The 25,411-nt window shown below is 36.6% G+C and overlaps 1 protein-coding gene across 1 annotated transcript in view; it reads left to right on the plus strand.

The window, feature by feature from the left end:
• Positions 1 to 209: 209 nt before the first annotated feature.
• Positions 210 to 25,411, plus strand: part of LOC121427389 (pleckstrin homology domain-containing family M member 2-like) — a 37,641-nt gene continuing 12,439 nt past the window's right edge. Inside the window, exons 1-12 of the mRNA XM_041623756.1 lie at positions 210 to 373; positions 2,179 to 2,285; positions 5,958 to 6,067; positions 7,844 to 7,943; positions 12,615 to 12,702; positions 13,293 to 13,527; positions 14,302 to 14,394; positions 15,063 to 16,839; positions 20,066 to 20,135; positions 20,761 to 20,851; positions 23,965 to 24,029; positions 25,103 to 25,191. Coding sequence (XP_041479690.1) covers positions 308 to 373; positions 2,179 to 2,285; positions 5,958 to 6,067; positions 7,844 to 7,943; positions 12,615 to 12,702; positions 13,293 to 13,527; positions 14,302 to 14,394; positions 15,063 to 16,839; positions 20,066 to 20,135; positions 20,761 to 20,851; positions 23,965 to 24,029; positions 25,103 to 25,191 — 2,891 coding nt within the window. The 5' untranslated portion in view covers positions 210 to 307. The remainder of the gene's footprint in view (positions 374 to 2,178; positions 2,286 to 5,957; positions 6,068 to 7,843; positions 7,944 to 12,614; positions 12,703 to 13,292; positions 13,528 to 14,301; positions 14,395 to 15,062; positions 16,840 to 20,065; positions 20,136 to 20,760; positions 20,852 to 23,964; positions 24,030 to 25,102; positions 25,192 to 25,411) is intronic.

The following is a 25,411-nucleotide window of genomic DNA, read 5'->3' on the forward strand; positions in this document are numbered from 1 at the left end:
TCCCCTAATATTCTTCAGCTGTCGATGAAACACTAGTCATTAACTCCAAGACCCTTTTCAATGAATTTCTATAAACTTTTTTTTTCACTCTTGCATTATTATATTCATATGTAATCTACTGCAGTTCCCTCCATGTAATACGAAGTGTGTAATGATATCTTCAGTATCATTATCTTTGTGGTGAGCGCTATACGCTAGCGCCGGCCGGGCGGAAAAACAGCGACTGAACGAGTATTAATTTGGATCGTCCTGTGCCCTGATTATAAAAACAAATGGCGCTTAAATTTAGAAATGCCGAAATATAAATATGTCTTCTCAACGTGTTAAACTCAAAGATCAAATTCTTGACGGTATAGCAAGATCAGTAAAAGAGGTAAGTCGCCGAAATGTTTCAATTTGACTTCGAGTGACTTGTTTCTTTCAGTTTCACACAGGTACCGGTACGGTACGGTACTCAGCTCAGCGTGTGCGATTTCGTATGTACGCAAGTGAACGTGTGATTTCACGATTCTATGTTGGTTTATTGCTTGATCATCACCTTTACCCGAGTCCGAGATTCTGGAAGAGTGCTTTGAATCCCAGCATTCAGGCAGGCAGGCAGGCTTGAAAATGGCACATGAACTGTGATCTAAATCACTGGTTATAATATACCGTGGCAGTCAGCAATCTTTGAGCATAGTTTACACTCGAATTTACACTCGAGTCCAGAACAATAGAGTGACCAAGCCAGAACAAAAGGAGAACAATAGATTCACTGGACCATTTCCTTTGTTCTTGCTCGAGTGTAAAATCGAGTGTAAACTATGCTCAAAGATTGCTGACTGGGTCTGTAGTGTGATTGTGTATGTTGTGAGTGAGGATTGAAAATATGAATATAACCATGAATACATGATAACAGAATAGCCCCTCCGACTCCTGGGCTTACCTTCACTTCCAATATGGCAATAATCAGACGGTGTTTGAAATCAAGTACGGTGTTGAAATCTGGTGTTGGTGTTGGGACAACACCAATACCAGCTACAACACCATACTTGAAATCACGCTGCACAACGAACAATTGTCCATAGACTGTGTACAACGGATAGATCGTCTCCGCACAGCGATTCGAAGACCGCTGATTGGTCAATCGCGCAGATCACGTCATGACCACGTGGTCCCAAAAATAATTCCTTCGGACTGCGTGCGGAAGTATCGATAGCGATAACGATATCCGGTCACGTTGTGTACGCCGTAAATAGTTTTGGTTCGTGATCGGATCGCTCCGGTATCGATCGAAAATTATCGAAACTCTGCAATTTCATGCATATTCAGGCGACGCTCCGAAACCCGGAAGCCAATTGACTTTGTGCACGTTGCGATAGACTCTACAAATTCCAACGAACACGATGGCATATAGACGCTAATTCGTAAGATTTTGACGGAAAAGCAAGAAGTAATCGAAATTTGCTTACCTGTGCAGTATCGGTGAGAAAATAGATCCTCCGAGAATACCTTTCATAATTCATATAAAATACGGGAAAGTGAAATTCTAGGTCGATTTTGGTACGAGGTGATAGAGAATTGCACACTTGTTTTGGTGGAATTGTGTGTGGGGAAATAAAAGGCTTGCACTGCGCATGCTTACTATATTTTCATTCATAAATTGGTTCTCGGCAGGGGCTGGATGACGTCATGTAATAAGCAAAACTGTACACGACCGCTACGTTCACGCTCCGCTATCCGTTGTACACAATTGTTCGTTGTGCGCTGGTGTTGGGATTGACCTCGGAAAATATGTAATTCCAGCAGTTTGTGTTGTCAACTGTTGAGCTCTGGTGTTGAATGTCGTCTGCTGAACCGAGATTTACAGCTGGTGTTGACGATCTACGTTCAATTTTCCTAAATCACCAACACCAACCCCCAGGGATCAGGAAAATCGTGATTTCAAATTCGGTGTTTTGGTGTTGATGAACTGTAGTACACGAACAGGAGGCGAACACGAAATTTTGTGTAGAATTCATGTATTTTGCACAAATTCTCACGTGATTTTTTGCATGCTTACTGAAACCTTATTTAATTAATCTATTGTGAAATTTGTAAGAAATGCAAGTTTAATAAGTTCAATCTAAAGTGTGCAGACATGGGGTTCACCTTGCCACAACCATGACAACTGATGTATTTTTGTGAATTATATTTCAGGTGCAAGCCTATTCATGTGGCTCAGACTGTGACACTGTAAAAGTCGACAATGAAGCACGCCCTCTACAGAGGCTGGTGGAACATCTGGACCATGCATTTCTCCATGGGTAATAAATATTTTGCTTTTTTAATAGAATCAAATTCGGAAAATTTACATTGCATTGATAAATAGAGAAGAAAGAGAGAGATCCATCTTTTTGGAAAAAAGAGAAAATTATAAAAAATTGGAAGTGGGCAATTCCATGAAAAATGATAACCCAACGGAAAAAAAAGGAAAATAGATTGATACTTGCACTATTTATAATTTATGGTCATATGTACGTGATTCCATTATATGAGTTCAGAATAAAAAAGTTGTGTTATCTTAATGACCTTTTAAAGTTTCAAAAATTGTCTGAAGTGTAATGTCCGTAACGCTGGAACTGCCCTCTGGGATTTGATTTCTACAGACAGGTGATCATCAAATTAAAAATGTTGCTATTAAAGCCTAGTAATCGCAGGTTTTTTAGTGGGAGACCCACATAATGCTACAGCAGCAGGGGTTTCGGATTCAAGTGACCCTGGTTCGATTCCCACTTAGTGCACTAGTGCCCTTTGGTAAGGCATTAATCCTCATTACCAGGGGAGTGTTTCATCAATATTTTCATCCGACAAGTTGTCAGATCTGACATCTTTCCTTGATTCTGATTGGCTGAGAGGCACTGTTCCTATGGTAACTGTCGGATAAAGTGGTACTTGTCGGATAAAACGTCCGACAAGTCCTTTCATGAAACGCTCCCCAGGTCCCTTGGAGAAGACCTTAAGACGTCGTCCTCTGGTTGCTTACTTACAACCATTCATGCCACCACCAATGTACAAGAGTTTCTTCGACACCATTTTTTCCAGACTGCTTGGAAGTTCCGCAGATATTGCATAGTAAATGTGTACATGCTTGAATGAACCTCGAACTTTAAACCTTATTATTTGAAACTGTCACTGAATTCCTTCAACATTCAATCAAGTAGTTGTGTTGGTTATTGTTGATCAGTTTTGACATTTTTAAATCTTTGGATGTGCCTTCCAAACTATGACATTCTGAAAATTCAATTTGGGTGATTTATTGTAGGTATGGGGGGGTGGCAGCCTGGCAGGTCAAATACATTTTCCTATGATATACATCAGGGCTCCACACTAACCCATTTTTTCTACTGGTCCAACCTATTCATGTCGGACCAGTAGATACCCAGTTTTTCAAATTTTTACTGGTCCGAACCTAAAATCTACTGGTCCCAAAAAATAAAGAAAACATTAAAAAAAAGCGCAAGTTTATTTGTCTAGCCTTTCGTTACCCCCCCCCCCTCATGAAATGAAGGACAAAAAGAAAGCAAGACAGAAACGAAGAAGGAAAAAAGGAAGGAAGTAAAAAAAGAAAAGGTAAAGGATAGATGTGAAGGAAGGAAAAAAGAAAGAACTAAAGAAGGAAAGGAAGGAAGGAATAAAGAAGGAACAAAAATAAGAAAGAGAGAAAGAAAGAACAAATCCAGAAAGTAGTAAAGGAAAGAAAGAAGAAGCAATAAAAAAGAAAGGGTTAAAGGAGAGATGGAAAGAAGGACAAAAGAAAGAAAGAGAGGAAGGAAGGATAGAAAGAAGGAAGAAAGGAATTAAGGAAGAAATAAAGGAAAGGTAAAATGATAGATAGAAAGAAAGAAATAAAGGAAGGAAGGAAATACGCAAGTAATATAAAAAAAGAAAAGGTAAAAGAATAGATGAAAGGAAGAAAAAAAGAAAGACTGAGAGACAAAGAAAAGAAGAAATAAAAAATGTAAATAAATGATGGGTGGAAGGAAGGAAGAAAGAAACAAAGAAAGTAACGAAGAATGAAGGAAAGAAAAGGGTAAAAGGAAGGAAAGAAAGGAAGAAGAGCAGAGATGAATATAGGATGGATGGACTCAAGAATTAAAGAAAGGAAGGAAAGAAAGAAAGAAAGAAAGAAAGAAAGGAAGGAAGGAAGGAAAGAAAGAAAGAAAGAAAAAAAGAAAGAAAGAGAAAAAAATAAACATAGAAAAATACTTTTAAAAGGATAAAGAATGAAAGAACGAATTAAAGAAAAAAAAGGGAAAATAAAAAAAGAAAGATAGTAACAAAAAAATTAGGGAAGAAACAAAGAAAGATTGAAATGAAAGAAGGATAGAAAGATAGGAAGAAAACAGAGGAAGAAAGCTAAAACTATCATCATAAATAATTTATCAATTTCTTTTTGGCTCAATTAAAATAGCTACGAAAGAAAGTCAGAAACCAAGTGTATCAACACACACATAAATGCATATGTGGGGCTAACTTGTATTCAGACGATATCACCCGAAACCCGATCTGTTTGAACCAAACAGAAGTGAAAATTTATCCTTTTACTGCTTACAAATGACAGAGTTACTCCAATTTTTAGGAAATATGGACATTATAAGAGCCTTTCATGAGTATGAACCGCAAATTTTGACAGTTCTGTGAGAGATTTCTGCCAGAGTTTTATAGCCAAGCTTCGTTCGCGCAGCCAGTAAAGAATTTACCACATGAGTTGTGTGGCTGGCTAGCTACATATGTACACTGTATCTGCTCTAGTAGCAATTACGTGCGATTCATTCTGTGTGTGAATGACAGAATTTATCGGGGGGAATGGTTCGCAGTGAATTTGATCATTTCTGGAAAAGTTATTGGCCCAACAATGGTTTTTATTACTGGTCATGTCGGACCCTTAAAATCTATTTTTGGAAAAATTACTGGCCCGACAATGATATTTTTACTGGTCATGTCGGACCAGTAAATCTTCCTATTTCTGAAAATCTACCGGCCCGACAGTGATTTTTACCGGTCTGGGACCGTCGGACCACCGCTAGTGTCAAGCCTTGTATACATGTATCTTGAGCTAAGTAGAGAAAGGCTGCACCTTGAGAGATAGTGGGTTAATATGGGAATTTGTGTTCAAAACATATGGACATACTAGATAGTTGTACATATTTCGCGGTGAAAACTTTGCTTTATAGTATTTACTAGAAATATCAAACTGTAAAATATCAGTCAATTCCTTAAAAAATCATTCAAAGGAGACAACCATGCAAGAATATAAAAATTACTGAATGATTTTCATGGTGCAGTCATGCATAAATATGTTTTAGTATTTTGGCCTACCTGTAGTCTAAACGAATTGATTATCATTTTTTTTAATCTAGTATTAAAGACTTTATGTTTTAATGATGACTCATGTTTAGGCCATACATGTGATATTATATATGTAGGGAAGACCAGGGTTAGTTGGAACATTGGGTAAGTTGAAACATTGTAATTTTCTTTAAAGCCTGTAAAATAAATTTGCAATACTGCCCTCAATTTATTGCAATAATAATTCAACATTGTTGTGTTATTAATAGCAATAATTTGAGGGCAGTATTGCATGAATTTTAATACAGGCTTTAAAGAAAATTATAATGTTTCAACTTACCCAATGTTCCAACTAGCCCCGGTCTCCCCTACAGGCGCCTCACTTGATTAGCAACCATCGTTTTTGTTAATATATATACCATAATATATAGCGTTTGTGGTACCCTTTTTAAATTATACCAAAAGCTTAATTTTCTTGTTTGTGCAACAGTAATATTGTTGGTAACATATGTTTTTTTCTCTCTTTAGATAAGCTCTATGGACTTATTGACATTCTACCTGTATATGTATGCATGTGAAGTTGAAACAAAATGAAAGTGTTGAGTAATGAATTCAAGTCTACTGCATTCTGTATTTTTTTTTCCTAGGTTGAAGCACATCACACCAGGTTACTGGGTCTTTGTCCGACGTTTCACTCATAAACTCGTCATATCAGACATTCTGGCACTGGATCGCTTGGCTACAGATCTTGGCAGAAGTATGTGGAGTTTCTTTTTATTAAAAATCTTGACAAACTTTAATTCCTTTTTTAAAAACGGATGTGACTAAATTTTATATCAATATTTGATGACTATTGATACAGAGTTCGAATTGAATTTCTTCTTAAATATTTTTTTTTTAAAAGTTATTTGGTACTAAGATGAACAATGTTTTGTTGGTTTTTTGTTCAATGTAATTTGTGGAAAATGCACTGTGGACATTTGGGCCCTGTCTTACAAAGAGTTATGATTGATCCAATCAATCTCAACTGTATGGAAATCCATCCATACCCATATTTTTTTCTACAGGAAACAAAGAGAATCACACTGAATCTTCAAGAGAACAATGAATGTGTGAATGTACATCATATCCAGAAAACATTTTGAACAAATTTGCATTTTGTTGACGTTGCTGGCCGTCATAGTTGTGGTTGATCAGGGGGGTGTTTCACAAAGATTTAAGTATGACTTAGAGTCGCACTTAAATTTCTAGTTGCGCGCAGTATAAAAGGCATGACAGCATTGGTCAGATCATGCCAAGAGGACGCGCACTACTGCGTATTGATCAATAAGATTGCGCGTTACACATCATGTACGCTTCAACATTTAAGTGCGACCTAAGTCATACTTAAATCTTTGTGAAACACCCCCCAGATCAATTGCAACTCTTTGTAAAACAGGCCCCAGATGTTTGTCATTTTATTGATATTATCTTCTATATGTACATGTATATGTTTCTTCTTGGTTTAACACCAATTTAGTCTCTATGATTAGCTGTTTATGAACCAATTTTTTTTTGGCCAAAGTGCAAAATAAAAAAGTGGAAATTAGTGCATCTGGACATTAGACTTAATGAAAATGAGAGTAAGTGGATATTTGACCAAGTGTAATATAGACCAAAAGCATGTTAGACCATAGCAGACCAAATGAGTTTTATAGCCTATATTTAATAGGCTTACTGTAGATCAGAGTAAAGTGGATCAAGTGTGGTATACACCAAAAGCAAGTTAGACCATGTAGATACACCAAATGAGGATTTTATAGCCTATATTAGGCTTTCTGTAAATGAGAGTAAATGGATATTTTACCAAGTGTATTTCAGGGTGCTACATGTGTACATAACTTTTTAGCAGTGCTTGCCCGGTCAGGCAAGTAAATTTTTAAATAGTTGGAATATACTTACCAAAAAGTTATTTCACTTTCCCGAAAAAAATCCCTGAAGAAAATTTATTTACTTCTTCGAAAGGATGTTTTACGGTTTTATAAACCATTGACCTTTTTCTCTCCTTTGACATAAACTGATCAACCTTGATTTTGCATTTATTTTTCGAAAGTGATTTTATCTCGCCTGCCATGACCAAAATTAGGGTCAATATCATATCATATTGACCCTTATTTTGGTCATTCTACTGTGAGAATTTTGATTTCTATTGTGTGAACTTTGCTTGCCCAATTCGGGCAAGTAGTTTTGGTCTTCACTTTAATACACTTGCCCGACGTAAACTTTTACTTGCCCCGGGCAATCGGGTAAGTTATTGTAGCACCCTGCTGTATAATAGACCAAAAGAAAGTTAGACCATATTGATAGCAAAGCAAATGGGTTTAGCCCATTTGGTATAAGGCTTTCTTACAAGAAGACCAACTGCTTGTTGACCAAGGGAATAAAAAGTTATCAAAAGGTCAAAGGTTACCTGCAGATAAGAGGTCAATGACCTTCAAAGCCAATTTTTAACAATTTTGACTTAAATTTAATGAAGTCTTTTTCATTGTTTTAGGTCGTGCTTGGCTTTATCAGTCTCTGAATGAGGGAGCCCTAGAGAGTTATTTCCGATGTTTTCAAGGCAGTCAGGATGTTTTAAAGAAGTTTTACATTGAGTAAGTACACTGTGGTTACATGTAGATCTCATTGATTCACATGCATTACATGTACCGTACCTCAAAGTTTTGTACAAATCTGGCAATTACATTTATGTATCAATGTCATTGTAGGTGTGAATGTTATGAAATTCCAAATTCCTGAATTGAAAAAAAGTATTTTGATCATGACTTTCTACCGACCCACTGGCGAAACTGACTAGTGACTGACTGACTCTATTGCGTTATTTCCAATGACATAACCAGCGACCGGTTTGAAGCGAGTTTCGTTGAGATTACCATTGCATAATTCTTCAGCCCATTTGGTCCATGTATGAAGCGACCTTACTTTATGGTTTAGCACCAGAATTCCTGAAGACAATTATAAATAGACAAATACAGATACAGACTCCTGAAAATTACACAAAATGCACTATAAGAAATTTTTTTTTTTTGTGACAAAATATATATGTTTTATTGTATAAATCCTAAAATCTTAAGTTGACATTGTAATGGAAACAAAGAAATTATATTCTTCAGTGGCATCTATTTGTTTCTGATTCATAAACTTTAGGATGGAACATACTACTATAATTAGAATAATATTACTGTCTTCAATTATTAAGCAATCATGGTGATGCATGTACATGTGTGTAATAATAATAATAATAGAAATATGATAAATTTGTATAGCGCAGCCACTATATGAATATAATCTACTGCGCTTTGGTTACTCCTGCTTATAAACTAAAGATTATGATCTACTTAAAAGCTTCCTTAAACAGTGATGATATAAACAGAACTGCAGGAGACTTCTCAAGCACAAGCACGAGTACTAACTGTCAAATCTAACAAAAGATGTTTATTTAATAAAATACTCATAAGATTTTAATAGTACCCCACAATTCCTTTCCCCGGTGAATCTACATCTCACAGTGAAATTAATAGCAAAATCAAATGACAAGAGCTGTACAGGGGTGGGTGGAATCCCTCTCACTTAGCCTGGCGGAAATCATCAGATATCGATGGATAGCGCCACCTCCACACTAAAACTCAACCAACAGCAACTTCTCTTTTGATACAGGGGATGACCTACGAGCAAGTGAATACATTGTGGGGTTTTATTAGTTTGTTGAAAATATATAATTTGTCGCTCTTCTTAATCGGATTGTTGAAGTCGTATCCTGACCTTTATACGTAATCTCAATAATCCTATAAAGTAAATGAAAACAGAAACTAAAGATACTTTGGTAATTTATGAGATTGCATGATTATGAATTATTACGCCTCTTGGCTTGGAGGGATGACAAAATATATGTTGTTGTTGTTTTAGCGTATTACTGCGTGTGTCATTCAGCAGTGAATATTTGCGCCACATGAACAAATACACCAGTGTCCTTTAAGACAATGGTTAGCGATTGATCGTATGCTTGATTTTCACGATTGATTGTACATGTACATTGTAGTCAATGGAATCAATCAATCGCTGTAAACCTTTGTGTTACGGGGCCCCAGGACTGATATATACACATGGACATGCTAGCCTCAGTTGAAGGAAATAGATTATCCAGAGGAAGGAGGAGGGGAAAGAAGGAAAAGATGAAGAAGAAGGGGAGGAGGAGGAGGAGGAAGAGAAGTCCTTAGGAAGGGGGGAGGGGGTAGTAGGAAGGGGAAGTGGTTGGCAGTGGGGGGGGAAGGATGATGATGTGTAATATATATCGATAAGTTCATCGCCATTCCCCAACCCCCTTCCCCACCCATACGTTTTTGGTTGATCTACATGTATGCCAATTGACATCCAAGAAAAATCAAGTTTATTCTCAAAATTTTATTGAAAGTGTAGTATTTGCTTGTAAACTACATTTACAAAGAAAAAAAGAGGAATGCTCATTTCTTTCTTGACTCTAAAGAATGATTTCTTGAAAATCAGTTGGTGTCAGATTAATGACGTGTGCTTTGCATGTCACTGAGTCCATGTGGGACAAGACCATATTCTTGTGAGGCCAGCCAAAATAGTAATTCTTTTAGGCATGGCATTTTGTGCCAATGGATCTGAACTTATAGTCTTTTTTTTCTTGACTTTGATAAAAGATCTACATGGATTTGTGGGACTGTAGGGAGCCTCTCTATTTGAGGAGCATTCCATAAGGCAATTATTCAGTGATTTTCATTGACTAATTTGGTCTTAGCCAATCAAATGGATTTCAGTACCATATTTCAGCTGTGATTGAAAAATCACTATTTCTTTCTTGAAATTCACATTACATACATTCCTTGCAATACTTAGCTACATGTACATGTAAACCCCTCAAAAAAAGTTTTGCAACTCAGTTTTGGACTTTTGGGGGATGACATCTTTTTGGTTAATGAAGTATAAAAGATGAAACTGGTTTCACTGGAAAGCTGAATTATTCCTCTTTACAATGACATGCTATGCCATTTGCCGTGATTATGTAATCATGGAATATGCAGTCACCCTGAACATTGACAAAAGTCAGAAGTGAAATGTTGCAAAATGCATTGATTTCTAACAGGAGTCTCCATTTCTATAGAATTTCCACCATGCAGGTGACAGTGAATGCACTCGGTCCATCCTGGAAACAATTGGAAATTCTCTATTGGAAATGACGCATTTTGCAACATTTCATTTCTAACATTGCTGCGTATTATCATGTCTGTGTATTTCATGATTACACTAGCATTACAAATGACACATGATTGTAAAGAAGAATAATCATGCTTTCTAAAGATGTCAGTTTTACACATGATGATGGCACATTTAGAAATTTATTAGCACTCAAACTTGCAGTTTGAGTTGCAGAACTCAAACATGACATGGCAACGAATTTTGCAACATTTCGTTTTTTACATTGCTGCATATTTATCATGTCTGTGTATTTCATGATAACACTAGCATTACAAATGACACATGATCGTAAAGAGGAATAACCATACTTTCCAATGATATCACTTTTACATATGATGATGGCACACTAAAAAAATTGTTAGCACTCAAACTTGAGTTGCAGAACTTTTTTTGAGGGGTTTATATACAATACAGCTATGTACCAAAGTATGTACTAGTGCTACACATGTATACATGTAGTATCTCAGACTTTGTTATCTAATATTCTTCAACCTACATAAGCTGAGGAAACTGTTTGGAGCTCAATAGCCACTTATCAGTACAAACAGGAAATAGAATTAAGCTCATATTATACAGTTATAATCAGCTTATTACTCAGTATACATGATTAGGTCATTGAATGAATTGAAATGTAATACCTGTACTTCATAGTCTGTTATTATGTATGTCTGAATAATTTTGTGAAGTGGCGTGAAGGTTCATTCATTACAAAGCTACTGGCCATTATATCACAATTTTTTGTTTAATTTGAGGCCGTCGTCAACATCAAGCAGGTCGCTCATGACGACGGTCTCCTGCGTTCTGAAATTTAGTTAAATAATATTTTTCATATACTTTTTTATATTCAGAAAGAAATTGTAAATGATACGTGTGTCTAAAATGTATATATATGTAAAATCTATGTAATAATTGATTATGTTGTATTATGTTGAACATGTGGAATGCAGAAATAAATTTCAAGCAAACAAACAATTGAAAATGAGAAATTTTATGAGATCTGTTTGTTTTTCTTGATTTCATAAATCATGCATCACAAGGTTGGTATGCAGTTGAGGGCAGAAGTTTACATGTACACTCAGGAAATTCAAAGAAAGGGCGACACTTGCCAAACATTATAAAATTTACTGTGTCTTATGAAATATTTGTGGGACTGTGTATGTAAAATGATGAATTTGATATGAAACAAATGTGTCCCTTCATCACATTGCTTTGTCAACAGGAACTGAAAATATTTAGATGTCATTTTTCCCCCAAATTTCTTTTGTATTTTAGACAAATTAAACTTAAAAACTTTACAAAACATTTCATATTTGTGCTAGTTGCTTCTCAAAACAAACATTTCTGATTACACTTTCTTGTTCAGTGGTGACATATAATAGAAAATAAAATATAAATCATAGATTTGACATATATATTTCTGTGAAACTATGTTTGAAAATGATAAACAATAGAAATACATTTTGAATGGATATTACTTTTTTTTCAAAGAAAAGTTCATCTTAAATATGTTTTAATCCTAACTTCATCCTGATCATGTTAAAGAGCTTTAATATGCTCTTTCATTTGGTACCAAATTCGTCATGGTAGTACATGTATTTATATATACATGTAGTAAATTTTATGATGATTGGCAAGCGAAGAAATTTCACTGAATTTCATGGGTACATGTTAACTTTTGGCCTCAACTATACATGGAGCAAGAGTCAATGTATGTACCGTACTCACTATTTCCTTTGCATTTTTAACATACAAAATACCAAATATCATATTTTTTCATGATCACTCTTTACTAAATCAAAATATGATATTCAAGTATGTTAAATTAATTTGACCATATTCTACTATAGAGGTGCATGCACATGTATCAATTTTTGTTTATGAAGTTTTCATGAAATGTTGTGTAACCTTGTGTACATGTAGGCCTACCATTCAAATTGGTATCCAAGGGGAGGAGGAACCCCCCCATGCCCCTAAGTAATATGATAAATATTTACATTAAAATCCTATGAATTTTCATCCATTTCCCCATCCTTTATTCTCCTCAGGCATGCATTGATGCGGGACTCGGAGAGACTGACCCTTCTCATGACCCTTGTCTCAGGGTTAGATTTTGTGACCTTTGACCTTGAATTGGTAGGTAGATATTTAATCAGAAAAGTTATCATGAAATATTGTTCATTCAGTGTACTGATGTGATCTCTTAATGCTATTGAAAATATTTGAAATTGCAATGGAAAAATGTCACTTAGTATATCTGAAGCAGGATGGCCAGTCTACATGTATGTTATACATTGTAGGGTAATATTTTATCATCCCCCAGAAGGATGATTTATCCTTATTTTGAACCTACTATTGCCTGTAAAATAATTATACATGAAGATTGATATACATGTCTACATGTAATTATATGTACTCACAAAGCTTGTCTCTCTTCAGTATTTACTATACGTACATGCACATGCAATATGTGTGGGATTTTAAAAAAGTAATGGTTGAGATATGGACAGTGACGTGTATAATCACACAAAGCTAATGATCTGTCATGAAGTGCCCTGTGTTTCCATTTTCAATACCTTGCCACCCTGATTTGTTAGTGGTCTTTCGACTACTGTTTTAGAAACCCTGCTCTAGAAGATACATGTAGCATCCTAAAGGCAGTGTATTAAAAAATGGAGATTGTCACTGTACTTTGACTGCTAACAATTTTCTTGTTGCCCCTTCAGAATGTTGCATACTTTGACCTGGTCAGCCATGTTCCCAGGTCGGCCACTGACCTCCGTGACCTGGACGACACCGTGTCCATCCACAGCAGCGCCTCGGTGGAGTCGGCGACATCCGGCATGGTCAACGACCTCGATGATCACTCACTGCTTGGTATTGAAGGTGGATCGTCTCATGATGGCTTGCCAGAGGAAGTTATACCATCGACATTGAACGATGGTGATACCTGTGTGAAAGGTGATGATATAATGATGATGATGATGATGATGAGGATGATGATAAAGATGATGATGCAGATGATGATGGTGATGATAATGATGGTGATGATTATGATGATGATGACGACGACGGTAATGATGATGACAACGATGATGGTAATGATGATGATGAAGATGATGATGATGATGATGATGATATAATGATGATGAGGATGATGATAAAGATGGTGGTGGTGATTATAATGATGGTGATGATGATTATGATGATGATGATGACGACAACGCTGATGGTAATGGTGATGAAGATGATTATGATGACAAAAATGATGATGATGAGGATGGTGATGGTGATGATGATGACGACAATGATGTTAATGATGATGGTGATGATGATGAAGATCATTAAGATGATGATGATGATGATGATTGTGATGGAGATGATAATGATAATGAAGATGATGATGAAGATGATGATGGTGATGATGATGATGATGATTATGATCATGATGATGATTATGATGATGATGATGATGATGACTGTTTAAGGATATCTTACCAGTGAGGTTAAGTGTTGGTGATAGCTGGGCAATATAATAGAGTATTAATAACTGTGACAATGATTATGATTGTCTTGATGTAGCCGATGGCGATGATTGTAATAATAATACTGATTTGGGTCATTGTCATGGTGATAATGATTCGCTCTTTGAAATTAGGGAAATCAACATGTAATCAACAAATTTACACTCTGATAATGGCCACTACTAATTTACATACTTTTTTCTGCTCCTAGTTTGTGTTGATGATGTAAAAGATGAAGAAATCCAGGAATCTGATGCAAGCCCCAGAGAGGAGGTTGAACAGACAGAAATCACTGGATCTCTTGGTAATTATCATTGTACAAATCATGAAATAAATTTTACCACATTGTGCTGCTCTCGACCCAGGTGAGGTGAATAGGTACCTGGTAGGATTTATTCCTTGAATGCTTTAGCGCCAATATGGCGGCTCAGCTACAGCCGGGGTAATAATATGGTGTATCAAGCGCAGTAGGGTCTATGCAGTTATAATAGCTGCGCTTTATAAATGGACCATATTATTATTTTAATATTAAATCTTTACCTGGCATAGTAGTCGTCGCATATTTTTGTGTATATATTATGAGTGTAAAACATGTCTCCCTTGCAACAAAATGATTTTTCACATTATCATCTTTTTTATCAAAAGCAGTAGTCAATTATGTAAGGTGGAGCACAAAAAATTGTGTTATATACTAAAATAAATTAGAATGGGGAGTGGGGAGGTGACATCATAAGCTTGTTCATCACATATTCATGAAGACATGCATAGCATTGATTCAAAGAAATAATGCAAAAATGTTCTAATGATGTTATTCCTTCGTTCATTTTCAGCATTTGTCTGATTTTACGTTATCTGTTCATATCAAATTGTTTTTCAGCCTGGAGTACCCCTTTAATAAGAAATTTTTAATAGTGAAATCTGTGAAAGATGTTTCAATGTTATGAAATTTCTTTCAAATTATATTTCTTGAAGGTAACCCTACTGAAGATTCCTCATCTACTTGCTTGCCTTCTGGAACTGAATCCCACGAGACAGACGACACAAATGACATTGCACGACCTTTGACCCTTGACCTTGCCACACAATCTAACAACAACAGCTCTAATGAACTCAAGCATGTCACAAGGAACTACTCCACTCCAGACTTTGATATCAACATGGAGAAAGTAGGGGAACAGGAACAGAACCTTGAGGTCATTCGCATCCGCAAGAAAACCAAGAAGAAGAAGAAGCGGAAGAGCAGTAAGGGCAACAGCCAAGCTGTACTGAAGTTGCAGGAGCCGAGGCGAGGCAAGAGGCGTGACAGAAGTTCGAGTCCAAGTACAGTGTCAATTGCCTCTAGCTGCATTGAGGAATCAGAACTTGAGGATAAAGAACATTGCCAAGTGGGTTTGGAATTTCCGGAAGGGTCCATCTCTTCAGCTACCAACCTGTCCGAGTGTTCAGCGGTAGAAGAGGACGGAGATTGTGGAAAAGTTCTTGCCAGTAGTTTGCCAGAAAGCGAGATCATATCTCAGGAACAGTGCAATGGCACCAAACTACAAGATTTTGCTTTGGGGAAAAACAGTAGTCCAAGTGGAGAGTGTCTAGGGAGTCAAGAATTGGACAAAAGGGAGAGCATATTGGAGGAGTGTTCTGAAATTGTGACCAAAATACTTGGTAATGTGTGCGAGCAAACCAGGGAACCAGTGCAAAAAGGTGAATCAAATGTGTTTCCACAAGAAACTTTTGACATTAATAGAGATCGTATCTCAGATGAGCAAGTTCCGGTGGATACGGCCAAGCTCAGGCTGCCCAAGTTCGCTGATCCCACGTTGCAGGACAGCTTCAATTCTTCAGTGGATGGAGTTGATCAGTCTATGATATACTGGCAAGGAGACATAACGGACAGTAGCTTTGATACCGATGTGACATCGTCAACTCCTGTGAAGGTTGCTTGTAGGGTTGGCATTCGACATGAACTTGATGATATCGCAAATGATGATGATGATGTGTTTTTGGAAGGGAATGGAGCATTTGGAAGTGGAATGGACATTCTCAAGGAATCGGTTGATTCTGGAATCAGGGAACATAGACAATCAAAGCTGAAGGCGACAGTTTCTAACCAAACAAAAAGACAACATTCAGACAAACAAAAGTCGCTAGAAAGGACTGTTTCAGGCACTTTAGACTATGAACAAACAATTTCAGTTCAACTGAGAACACAACAAATGATAACCTCTGTTCAATTACAAGGTGAAAGTCCTTCACCGGTATCCGACCTACCGGTCAGTCCAGATTCTGGCATCAACCAAAGCTTTGGGGACTCTAACTTGAGCGAAGGCATCAATGCTTGCAGTGCAGACAGCCTTTCCTCTGGGATTGCGAGCAACCCCGACATGGATGGCCCCACCAGTGTCACCACCAACTCCTGCACACGTGACCTTACCAGTCACTCCAATCCTAGCTCTTCGGAAGCTTCTTCCCTTTCCAGGAAAGGTGATTCTTTGTGCAATTCTTCAGGGTTGTCCATCGTCCAGAGCGTTGCGGAGGATGTTGATGGTTTTGTCCTGGTCGATGTGCTGGATGACCCTGGTGACCTAGGTGAACGTAGTCAAGGGGATGGCAAGGATGCCAGCATGGATCCTCTCTCTGCAGTCGACATCAATGCCAACGATGGAGGTCCACCAAATCCTATTAACATGGGCACTTACAACTTTGATTGCGATGAAGACAGGGAGGAAGTAACAACTCATGAAGCTGAAATGAAGTGAGTGTGTGTACTTCCCCACATTGCCATATTCTCTTGAATTACACTACATCCTAGAATGATTTTAAAATCTTTCTTAATGCTAACAGGGTGCCTCAATTTAGTACTCCCTCTGTGACTATTGTTTCAATAGCAAAGTAGCATACTTTCACCCCACTAGGCCACAGCACTTCTGCATGAAAGCATACTAATATCATGACGCATTTATGTTGTCTTAGAGCTTGGACTGAATATTGTAAGAGAGTTGTTGTTGTTTCAGTTTGTAAATGTGTACTCAGGGTGATCTGGGCTCCGTAACACAAAGATTAGCGATCAATCGCTAAATCAACTGACCAATCATTATCAACGTTACACGCGCATTAGGTTTAAAATATTGACCAAGGACCAATCAAAGCGTTTTTTTCATATTTGCAATTCATGGCAAACTTTTGTGTTACGGAGCCCTGGAGATGTGAAAATCCCCATTCACTTTAATTTAAAACCTTATCCAATGTTTCAGATAATAGGCAGTAGGTTGTGAGAAGTAGCCCCGTATATATTAAAAAAAAATGCCTGCTCGTAATCAGAGGGTCATGGCTTTATCCTATTAAGGGCATTGATTCCATTCAGCAAGACATGTATCTATATTGTGCTGCACTCAACGCAGGTGAAGTAAATTGGGTCTTGGAAGGAATTTATATTGAAATGCAGAGCATGAAATAGTTACTCTGCATTTATATGGTGTGCTGAAGTATGTCTTAAGCACTATACACAAGTATAATTAGTTTATTTTTTGAAGATCAAGTCCACCCCAGGAAAATGCTGACTTGAATAAATAGAGAAAAATCAAACAAGGATAGTGCTGAAAATTTCATCAAAATCGAAGAAAAATAAGAAAGTAATGACCTCTTAAAGTTATACTTATTTTTCACAAAACAGTGATATGCACAACAAGGTGAGTCACACGAGGATGTCCATCACTCACTATTTCTTTTGTTTTTCATATTTTGCAGGCCTCTACAAAATTTGTTTTCGTCACTTGCCCTGTTGGGCAAGTGATGAAAAAATTTGCTTGCCCGATAGAAAAAACTGCTTGCCCAATTTTTTAAATAATTTTTTCATTATGACGGCACTACTCTTATTTTTATTAAGGTATACTAAATAACAATTGAGAATCATGTCCAGTATATAAGAACACACATTGAAAAGGATATTTTCAGCAACATAGGCCTGAGTCTTTATGTTTATTTTGGAGAAAAAAATCAATATTTTATGGCTATTTAAGGTTTTAAAAAACCCTTCAACAAAAGTTGCTAAAATTTCATATTTTGCATCTTTAAATCCATGAAATGGCTACCTGCGTAACATATTTCCTTAGAATTGCTTTCATTTACCGTAGTTGGAAACTATAAAGAAAGCCAGTGAAAAATGTTCAGCTCTTTATTGACTCGGAAAAAATTATTCTATCAAAAGTGGAGTGGCTAAAATTTCACATTTTGCATCTTTAAATCCATGAAATGTCATTTCATGGATTTCATGGTCATTTATTTTCCATATTTACTTGATTGAAAAAATAAAATTATTTGGAAACCATCAAGTCTTTTCTTCATCATTTTATGATGTTCCACTCGGTCAATAATTTTATCTACATGTTTTCACATGCTACTTTTTTTTTCTATTTTGAGGAATACCTGTTCACTTATTAATGAATTATTAGTAACATTGTTTAATATTGTATGATTTTTAAGTAATTTTTTTCACTATACTTAGAATCTTGGGTGTGTGTGTGTATGTGGGTGTGTTTGTGTGGGTGTGACTGTGAGTTGAACTTTGATATAAATGAATTCAATATCTAATTTCTACTTCGCCTATTCCAGTACAATAACCTGTACTCGGCCATGTAATAAAGGCCCACATACCCTAACTTTTCCTGAAGTTCTTTGAAAACGCAGACTTCTACGAAAATTGCATTTCTCTATGGGGGAGTCTAAATTTGGTGAGAATGTATTCATTAATAACTTAAATATACATGACAATGAAGAAATCATCAAACTTTATTGGAAGTTTTGAATAATATACCCAAAATGTAAACTCTGTCTGAAACAGAAAATCACCATCATTGAGGCCTTTACTGAGCGAATTGTCCCCCAGAGCTCTGGCAGAGAGACAGAGCTCAGACTGGCTAGCTAGTATGCGCACGTGTGTGAGCCTCCCGCCGGCCTTGTAAAATAGATGGAGCTTTGTTTGATGATTTATTGTCTGATATTTACCTCATCCCCTCAAAAAGGGAAACAAATGAATTTTAAGTTATAATTAACAAATACGGCAAGTTATTTTGGATGTTAATAGGCCGTTTTGAAAAGCAAAGCCGAATGACATGACAACTCACCAATGCGAGGTTACTAGACTCTGTGATTTATTTCCTGTGTAATTCTTATTATTTTATCACAGAATTGTGATATCGGAAGGGGGAAAATGTGCATTAGAAATTGCACATGGTGGTAGTCATAATGGACCCCTATACTACATTCCCGGCCATTGCGTTGATTTTTTTCATACCTGGTACCATGTATGGAAATACGTGGTACAGAAAAAATAACGCAATTTCGGAATTTGAAACTGCACTACTCGCTATTTTTTAAGGCTGATTCATGATTTTGAGTGTGGATTTTGGATGATTTATGGAAAAACGAGGTACGGTACAGAAAAAAAAGACGCAACAACCACTTGCCCGATCGGGCAATTGACTTTGAGAGGTGCTTGCCCGCACGTCATTTTCACTTGCCCCGGGCAAGCGGGCAAGCGGGTTTGTCGCGCCCTGTTTTGAATTATACAATATTTCATATTTATAAATTGGGCAATAAGGACAAACTTGACTGAACCATATATTATTAAACAATGCTAATCCCCATGTTCAAGGAGGAACTAATCGTTGTATCACTTGACAATGAGGAGAAAATTAGAAGATTTCATGTAATGAAATACAAAAGAAATAGTGAGTGAATGACGTCATAGTCTCCTCATTTGCATACCAGCCAGGATGTGTATATAACTGTTTTGTGAAATTAAGCGAAAATTCAAAATAACTTTCTTATTTTACATGCGATTTTGAAGAAATTTTCAGTGTTATGCTTGTTGAATTTTTCTCTTTTTATTCAAATCAACTTTTTGTTGGGGTGGACTTGTCCTTTAAATATCACCTTATTCTGTCAATTGAAATGACATGTTCATTGTTTTGACTTCACAGGGTTGACAACAATCTCAAACTCTACCTGATGTTGGAGATATTTAAAATAGAAGATGAGAAATATCTAAAGGTACGTGACTGTTTTTTTCATATTTGGGTGAAGAAATGCAATGTTTACAAAGAGGTGGAAACTAAATTGCCATGGCAACGGATGGGTAATAATTACAAGTTTTATTTCTAGTTTGATCAGTTTCAGCTCAATCTTCTCCGGCTGGATATGAGCTTGCACGAAAAGTTATGTTCGTGATTTCCATTGATTACTTTGCTCTTAGCCAATCAGATGCAAGGATTTGTAGTAGCTTATAATAATAGTCCGTAAAAATTATTTACTCTTTGTGTCATGAAATGCTCCCCATGAAGTAAATCGGAATTTTCTGTAAATTGTGCGTGAAATGAAGGTTATTTTGATAGCATATTGCATTAACCCATATCAGTGATGGGTCCAGGTAAGGCCCTCCCCCCCCCCCCCTTCGAGAGCCATAAGAAATATTTGTTATGGGAATTTGTCATGCATAGGCAAGTGACAATTTTTTTTTTGTCCAAAATTTCCTCACATAAATCACCTTTAATGTTAATTGGGAGTGAAGACCTTTTGGGGGAATTTTCTGTACAAACATTCCCCCTTCCCATATAACTAGCTTGGGATATAGCTTCATTAAAAATACTTTTAATGTTTTGTTTGTTTGGTTTATTAGTTGATAAGACTGAGTACTGGCCACATGGAAGGGAATCTACTTCAAGCTTTCATTCTCTTGACAGATCTTGCCATATATATACTAAGGAGAGGTGAGAATTTTATCTTTTCTGAATACATAATACAGTCCGACCTCTCTTAACCGGCCTCCCCTTATCCGGACACACACCAACATTTTTTTTTTTCATTCAATCTAGTACGCGTACGGTATGTGAGGAAATGAGATTTCAATCTAAACTCAATCCTATACGTAAACTCACTTTGATTACATATATTTCCCAACATGGTCACCCAACACCAAACATATTTTTCATGAAAATATCTCACCCAAATCACCAAAAGAACTTTAGGAATGATAATTTCCAGTAAATCAGGGTGCAGCGCAAACATTTCATCACGTTCCTCTTTTTGCTTCGCTGGAAAAACAACACATGTCTAGTCTTGCTAGCTAACTTTAGGCCTCAATACAGATAGCGCCATCTATCATGTTTGAGCCTACAGTCAGTGTAACAATGGCTGACATTGCGAAGCTGCGATACCCGCCGCGATGATCTAATTTTAAAACTTGGTTTCATCGAGTCGTTCTCTTTCTTTCGAGGTATGCTTGATGTATACCTCAGTCATTTTAGCAGGTAAATTATCCAAGAGTTTTGGCCATCGATCGCTTTCATTTCCATGAAAACACTGCCTATAATTTGCACTGACTCTGCAGTGAATATTGTCTGTACCATACGCCCACTACAATATAGTGTAGCTACCGCTGGTGGCCTGGGGAGGCAGCCGGCAGCGCAGCTGCGTGTATTTGATATTAGGTCTCCCAGATCCAGATCAATCCCTTATCCGGATTGGTGCTGGTCCCAACGTGTCCGGATAAAAGAGGTCGGACTGTAGTAAATCCTTGCATTGCAATTTGCCTTCCTCGCTTGTTGAAAGCAAGCAAATCAGAGACCGAACGTGCAACAATGGTACCATCGCACAGGTACCTTGAAAAATGTACCATTGCATAGTCAAGCTCGAGCAACAGATGTTGGCCTACTGGTTAAAGGTATTGTTTAACTTTGTGAGCAGCCGATTTAAACAATTCTCAAACCAAGATGAAACATGTGTACCAGTGCATGTATTAGAAGTAATAAACCCTGAAAACAACCATTATTGAGAATGAAAAGCTAAAACTACAAGGCAAACCCAGATTTTGTAAATACGCGTCTTATAGACACCTAAATAGTACACATAAGTGTATGGGATGAAATTAAGATGGTGTTTCCGGTCACTTTATATTTCAATTTTTTAAGCACTGAATAATTATTTTCGAATGCAATTTTTTCTGGGCTACATTTTTGTAACATATCACAGACACAGGTTACAAGTGTGACCTAGCTCAGATTTTTTAAAAGTCAAGCCAATGTTAACCAATCACTTTAAGTGCATGCTAATGCTGCTGCAGATAAGCCCTTTTTTGAATATCTGCAAAGCAGGGTAGGAAATGTAAAGTTTATTTCTTCAGGGTTATCTTATTTTCCACATTTTGGCGAATGGGGGGGGGGGGGCTATTTGTTTTAAAGGGATAGACCCTTGCCAATCTGGAGCTGCATAGTGGCTGCTGGGCCCACGATCAATTTGGCAAAGCAAATTTTTGGAGTGTTTCATTTCATGTCTATTTCAAACAATAATATATGGATTTTTTTTAGGGCTAACATGCAGTTATACAGTAAAAGCAAATATTATTCTGCCATATTTGGAGTATTGATATTTTCTAGATAATATTAAATATTGTTTGTGGCTGCACTAGGAAAAATGGTCGCCCTAAAGCGTGCATTTTGGGAGAACGTTTTGGATGTCATGAGGGCAAAATTGCCTGTTGTCCATGTGTATTTTTTACACTGACCGCGACCTGTTAGGGTTGTTTGTGTTAACGTCGTTAGAGTACCGAAGTGATAACGTCACAAAAACTTTTTTTTGCATTTAAAGCAATTTAGATACCATATTTTAGTAGAACATGATGAAAAAACCCCACTTCCAACATTTGGTGGGGGTCGGTCCATAAGGGCCTGAGATATGACCTCATGAATATATAATTAGCCCCATTGAAGTTGGTGTATTATTGGCCTGGTTTCTGACGTTTAGAACCAGGCCAATGATACATTGACTTCAGTGGGGCTGATTATACAGTGCGTCCCAGAAAAAACGAAACCGAGATTTAGCGATTATTTATCATTACTTAATCATAAATAAAACAGACAAATGACCTATCAATTTAAAGCTTAGAATCTCCTCTTTCATCTGATATTACTTGAAATATTTCTCATTCACGCATGAGTGAGCAAAGACAATTTGAAGAAAGGATATCAGAAACTCATTTGGCGGGGGGTATCTGGGTTTCAAAAAGAAAACCACATTTTTGAAAAGTTCAATAACTCCTCTTTAATTTGATACCTAAATTACAGAAAATGGTCCAGAATAACAAAGTTTTGGTCATTTGTAATAAGGCTTGAATTTCAATAATTTCATAAAATGAAGAGGTTCTCCAGGCTGACTTTCAAACTCACTCACTCGACACTCCGTTTTGTTGACGATCGGCCATGCATTAAATCTATTGTTCACCATGCGAAAGCTTTTGTGGGAAACCGGTGAAAACACATTTATCTCATGAAATTATGAAAATACAAGCCTTATTTCAAATGACCAGAACTTTTTTATTTCTTGACCATTTTCTGTAATTGAGGTAACAAATCAAAGAGCAGATATTGAACTTTTCAGAAATGTGGTTTTCTTTTTGAAACCCAGATACCCCCGCCAAATGAGTTTTTGGTATTCTTCAAATTGTTTTTGCTCACTCATCCGTGAATAAGAAATAACGTAAGTAATATCAGATGAAAGAGGAGATTTTAAGCTTTAAATCGGTAGGTCATTTGTTTATTCTTGTTATGATTGAGTTATGATAAATGATCGCTGAATCTCGGTTTCGTTTATTCTGGGACGCACTGTATATTCATGAGGTCATATCTAAGGCCCACATGGACTGATTCCTACCACATTTTAAATAGGTTGTGGGGTTTTTCATCCAACTCTTTCAAAATATGGTATAAAAAAAAGCTAAATGCAAAAAGTAAAAATTGATGACGTCACACTTCGCTACTCTATATACGTTATGCTAGCCTATTAGTAGTGGTTCAATTAAATGCAACCTTTCAATTTGTTTCTACAGGTGAACGTAATGGACGATTCTCAACTGAAAGCAGAACACTTTATCATGAGCTGGACTATGTCTTGGTAAGATATAATAATTTAATTCATAGATGTAAATTTTTTAAATTTTTTTATACCCAGTTACTTGCATATAGTATGATAATAATAACACAAGTAATAAAAAAACCCACAAAACTGTATCAAAGATTTTATTAAAACTTCAAACTTTCCATTCAAAACACACCTTTTTATATTGCATCCTGAATTTCAATTTTTTGGGGGAAATTACACATATTATTACCTTGCCTAATATTTTCACTGCTTGCTGTTGAGAATCTATTTGGATATTTCTGAAGATATTTTTGTCACTTTACTTCAAAATACTGTAGGCCTATGTTTTATAGGATAAGATTGTTGCATTTTAAAAATGAATTTGATTAATTTTGACTGTACAATGGGGAAAGTGGTGAGATATTACTCTGAAAAATGCATTTTGTGTCTGATGATATGATGACTGCATAAATAAAACAATGATGAAATTTGTATTATATGATCAAAGTGGGCGTTGTGGGGTGCGCCTGTAATCCAAGCTGTGTGGAAGTTACAAATTGATGCAGAGGTTCGAGCCCTGATCACGTCTTTTGGATGGTGACGTTAAAGGTCGGTCCCAGACGTAAATAATCATACCTGATTGATACACGTCTGTCAAAAACTCAAAATAGACACAATTGGGGAGCTACTGGAAAATGAATTTGATTGTAATTTTAAAAATTGGACATACTTACCGTATTCTTTGATGGACTTTAGCCAAACCTTGATAATTGTTCTTCTTTGGTCTGGGGGGTGTTTCACAAAGATTAAGTATGACTTAGAGTCGCACTTAAATGTCTTGTTGCGCGCAGTATAAAAGGCATGACAGCATTGGTCAGATCATGCCAAGAGGACGCGCACTACTGCGTATTGATCAATAAGATTGCGCGTTGCATATAATGTACGCGTCGACATTTAAGTGCGACCTAAGTCATACTTAAATCTTTGTGAAACACCCCCCTGGTTTTGTAAAAATAAACTTCACATCAGGGTGAAGTCCCCTTTATGAAACTGTAATGTCTGTTGTCTTTACTGATCCCTGACTTGAATTTCATTTTTTTAACCAGATTGGTTTGAACTTCCAGTCTGTTCAACTTGTCTGTAAGAACAGAAGGAAACATTTCTGGTTAACAACAGGTAGCCGTTCATTGACAAGGTAAATTATGAAAGAACCATTCTGATTAGTTCCATTGCAGTGATTTAAACAAGATGTGCATGAAACAACTGTTTTGATTGGCCAGTGCTCTATAATACTAAGGTTTGTGATGGATTGCAAATATGAAAGAACCATTCTGATTGGTTCCTTTTTAGTAATTTTAAACAAGATGTGCACAACAGAAAAGTTTTGACTGGCCAGTGCTCAATAATACAAAGGT

Source organism: Lytechinus variegatus, chromosome 14 (genome assembly GCF_018143015.1).
Source record: "Lytechinus variegatus isolate NC3 chromosome 14, Lvar_3.0, whole genome shotgun sequence".
In the NCBI taxonomy this organism is placed as follows: domain Eukaryota; kingdom Metazoa; phylum Echinodermata; class Echinoidea; order Temnopleuroida; family Toxopneustidae; genus Lytechinus; species Lytechinus variegatus.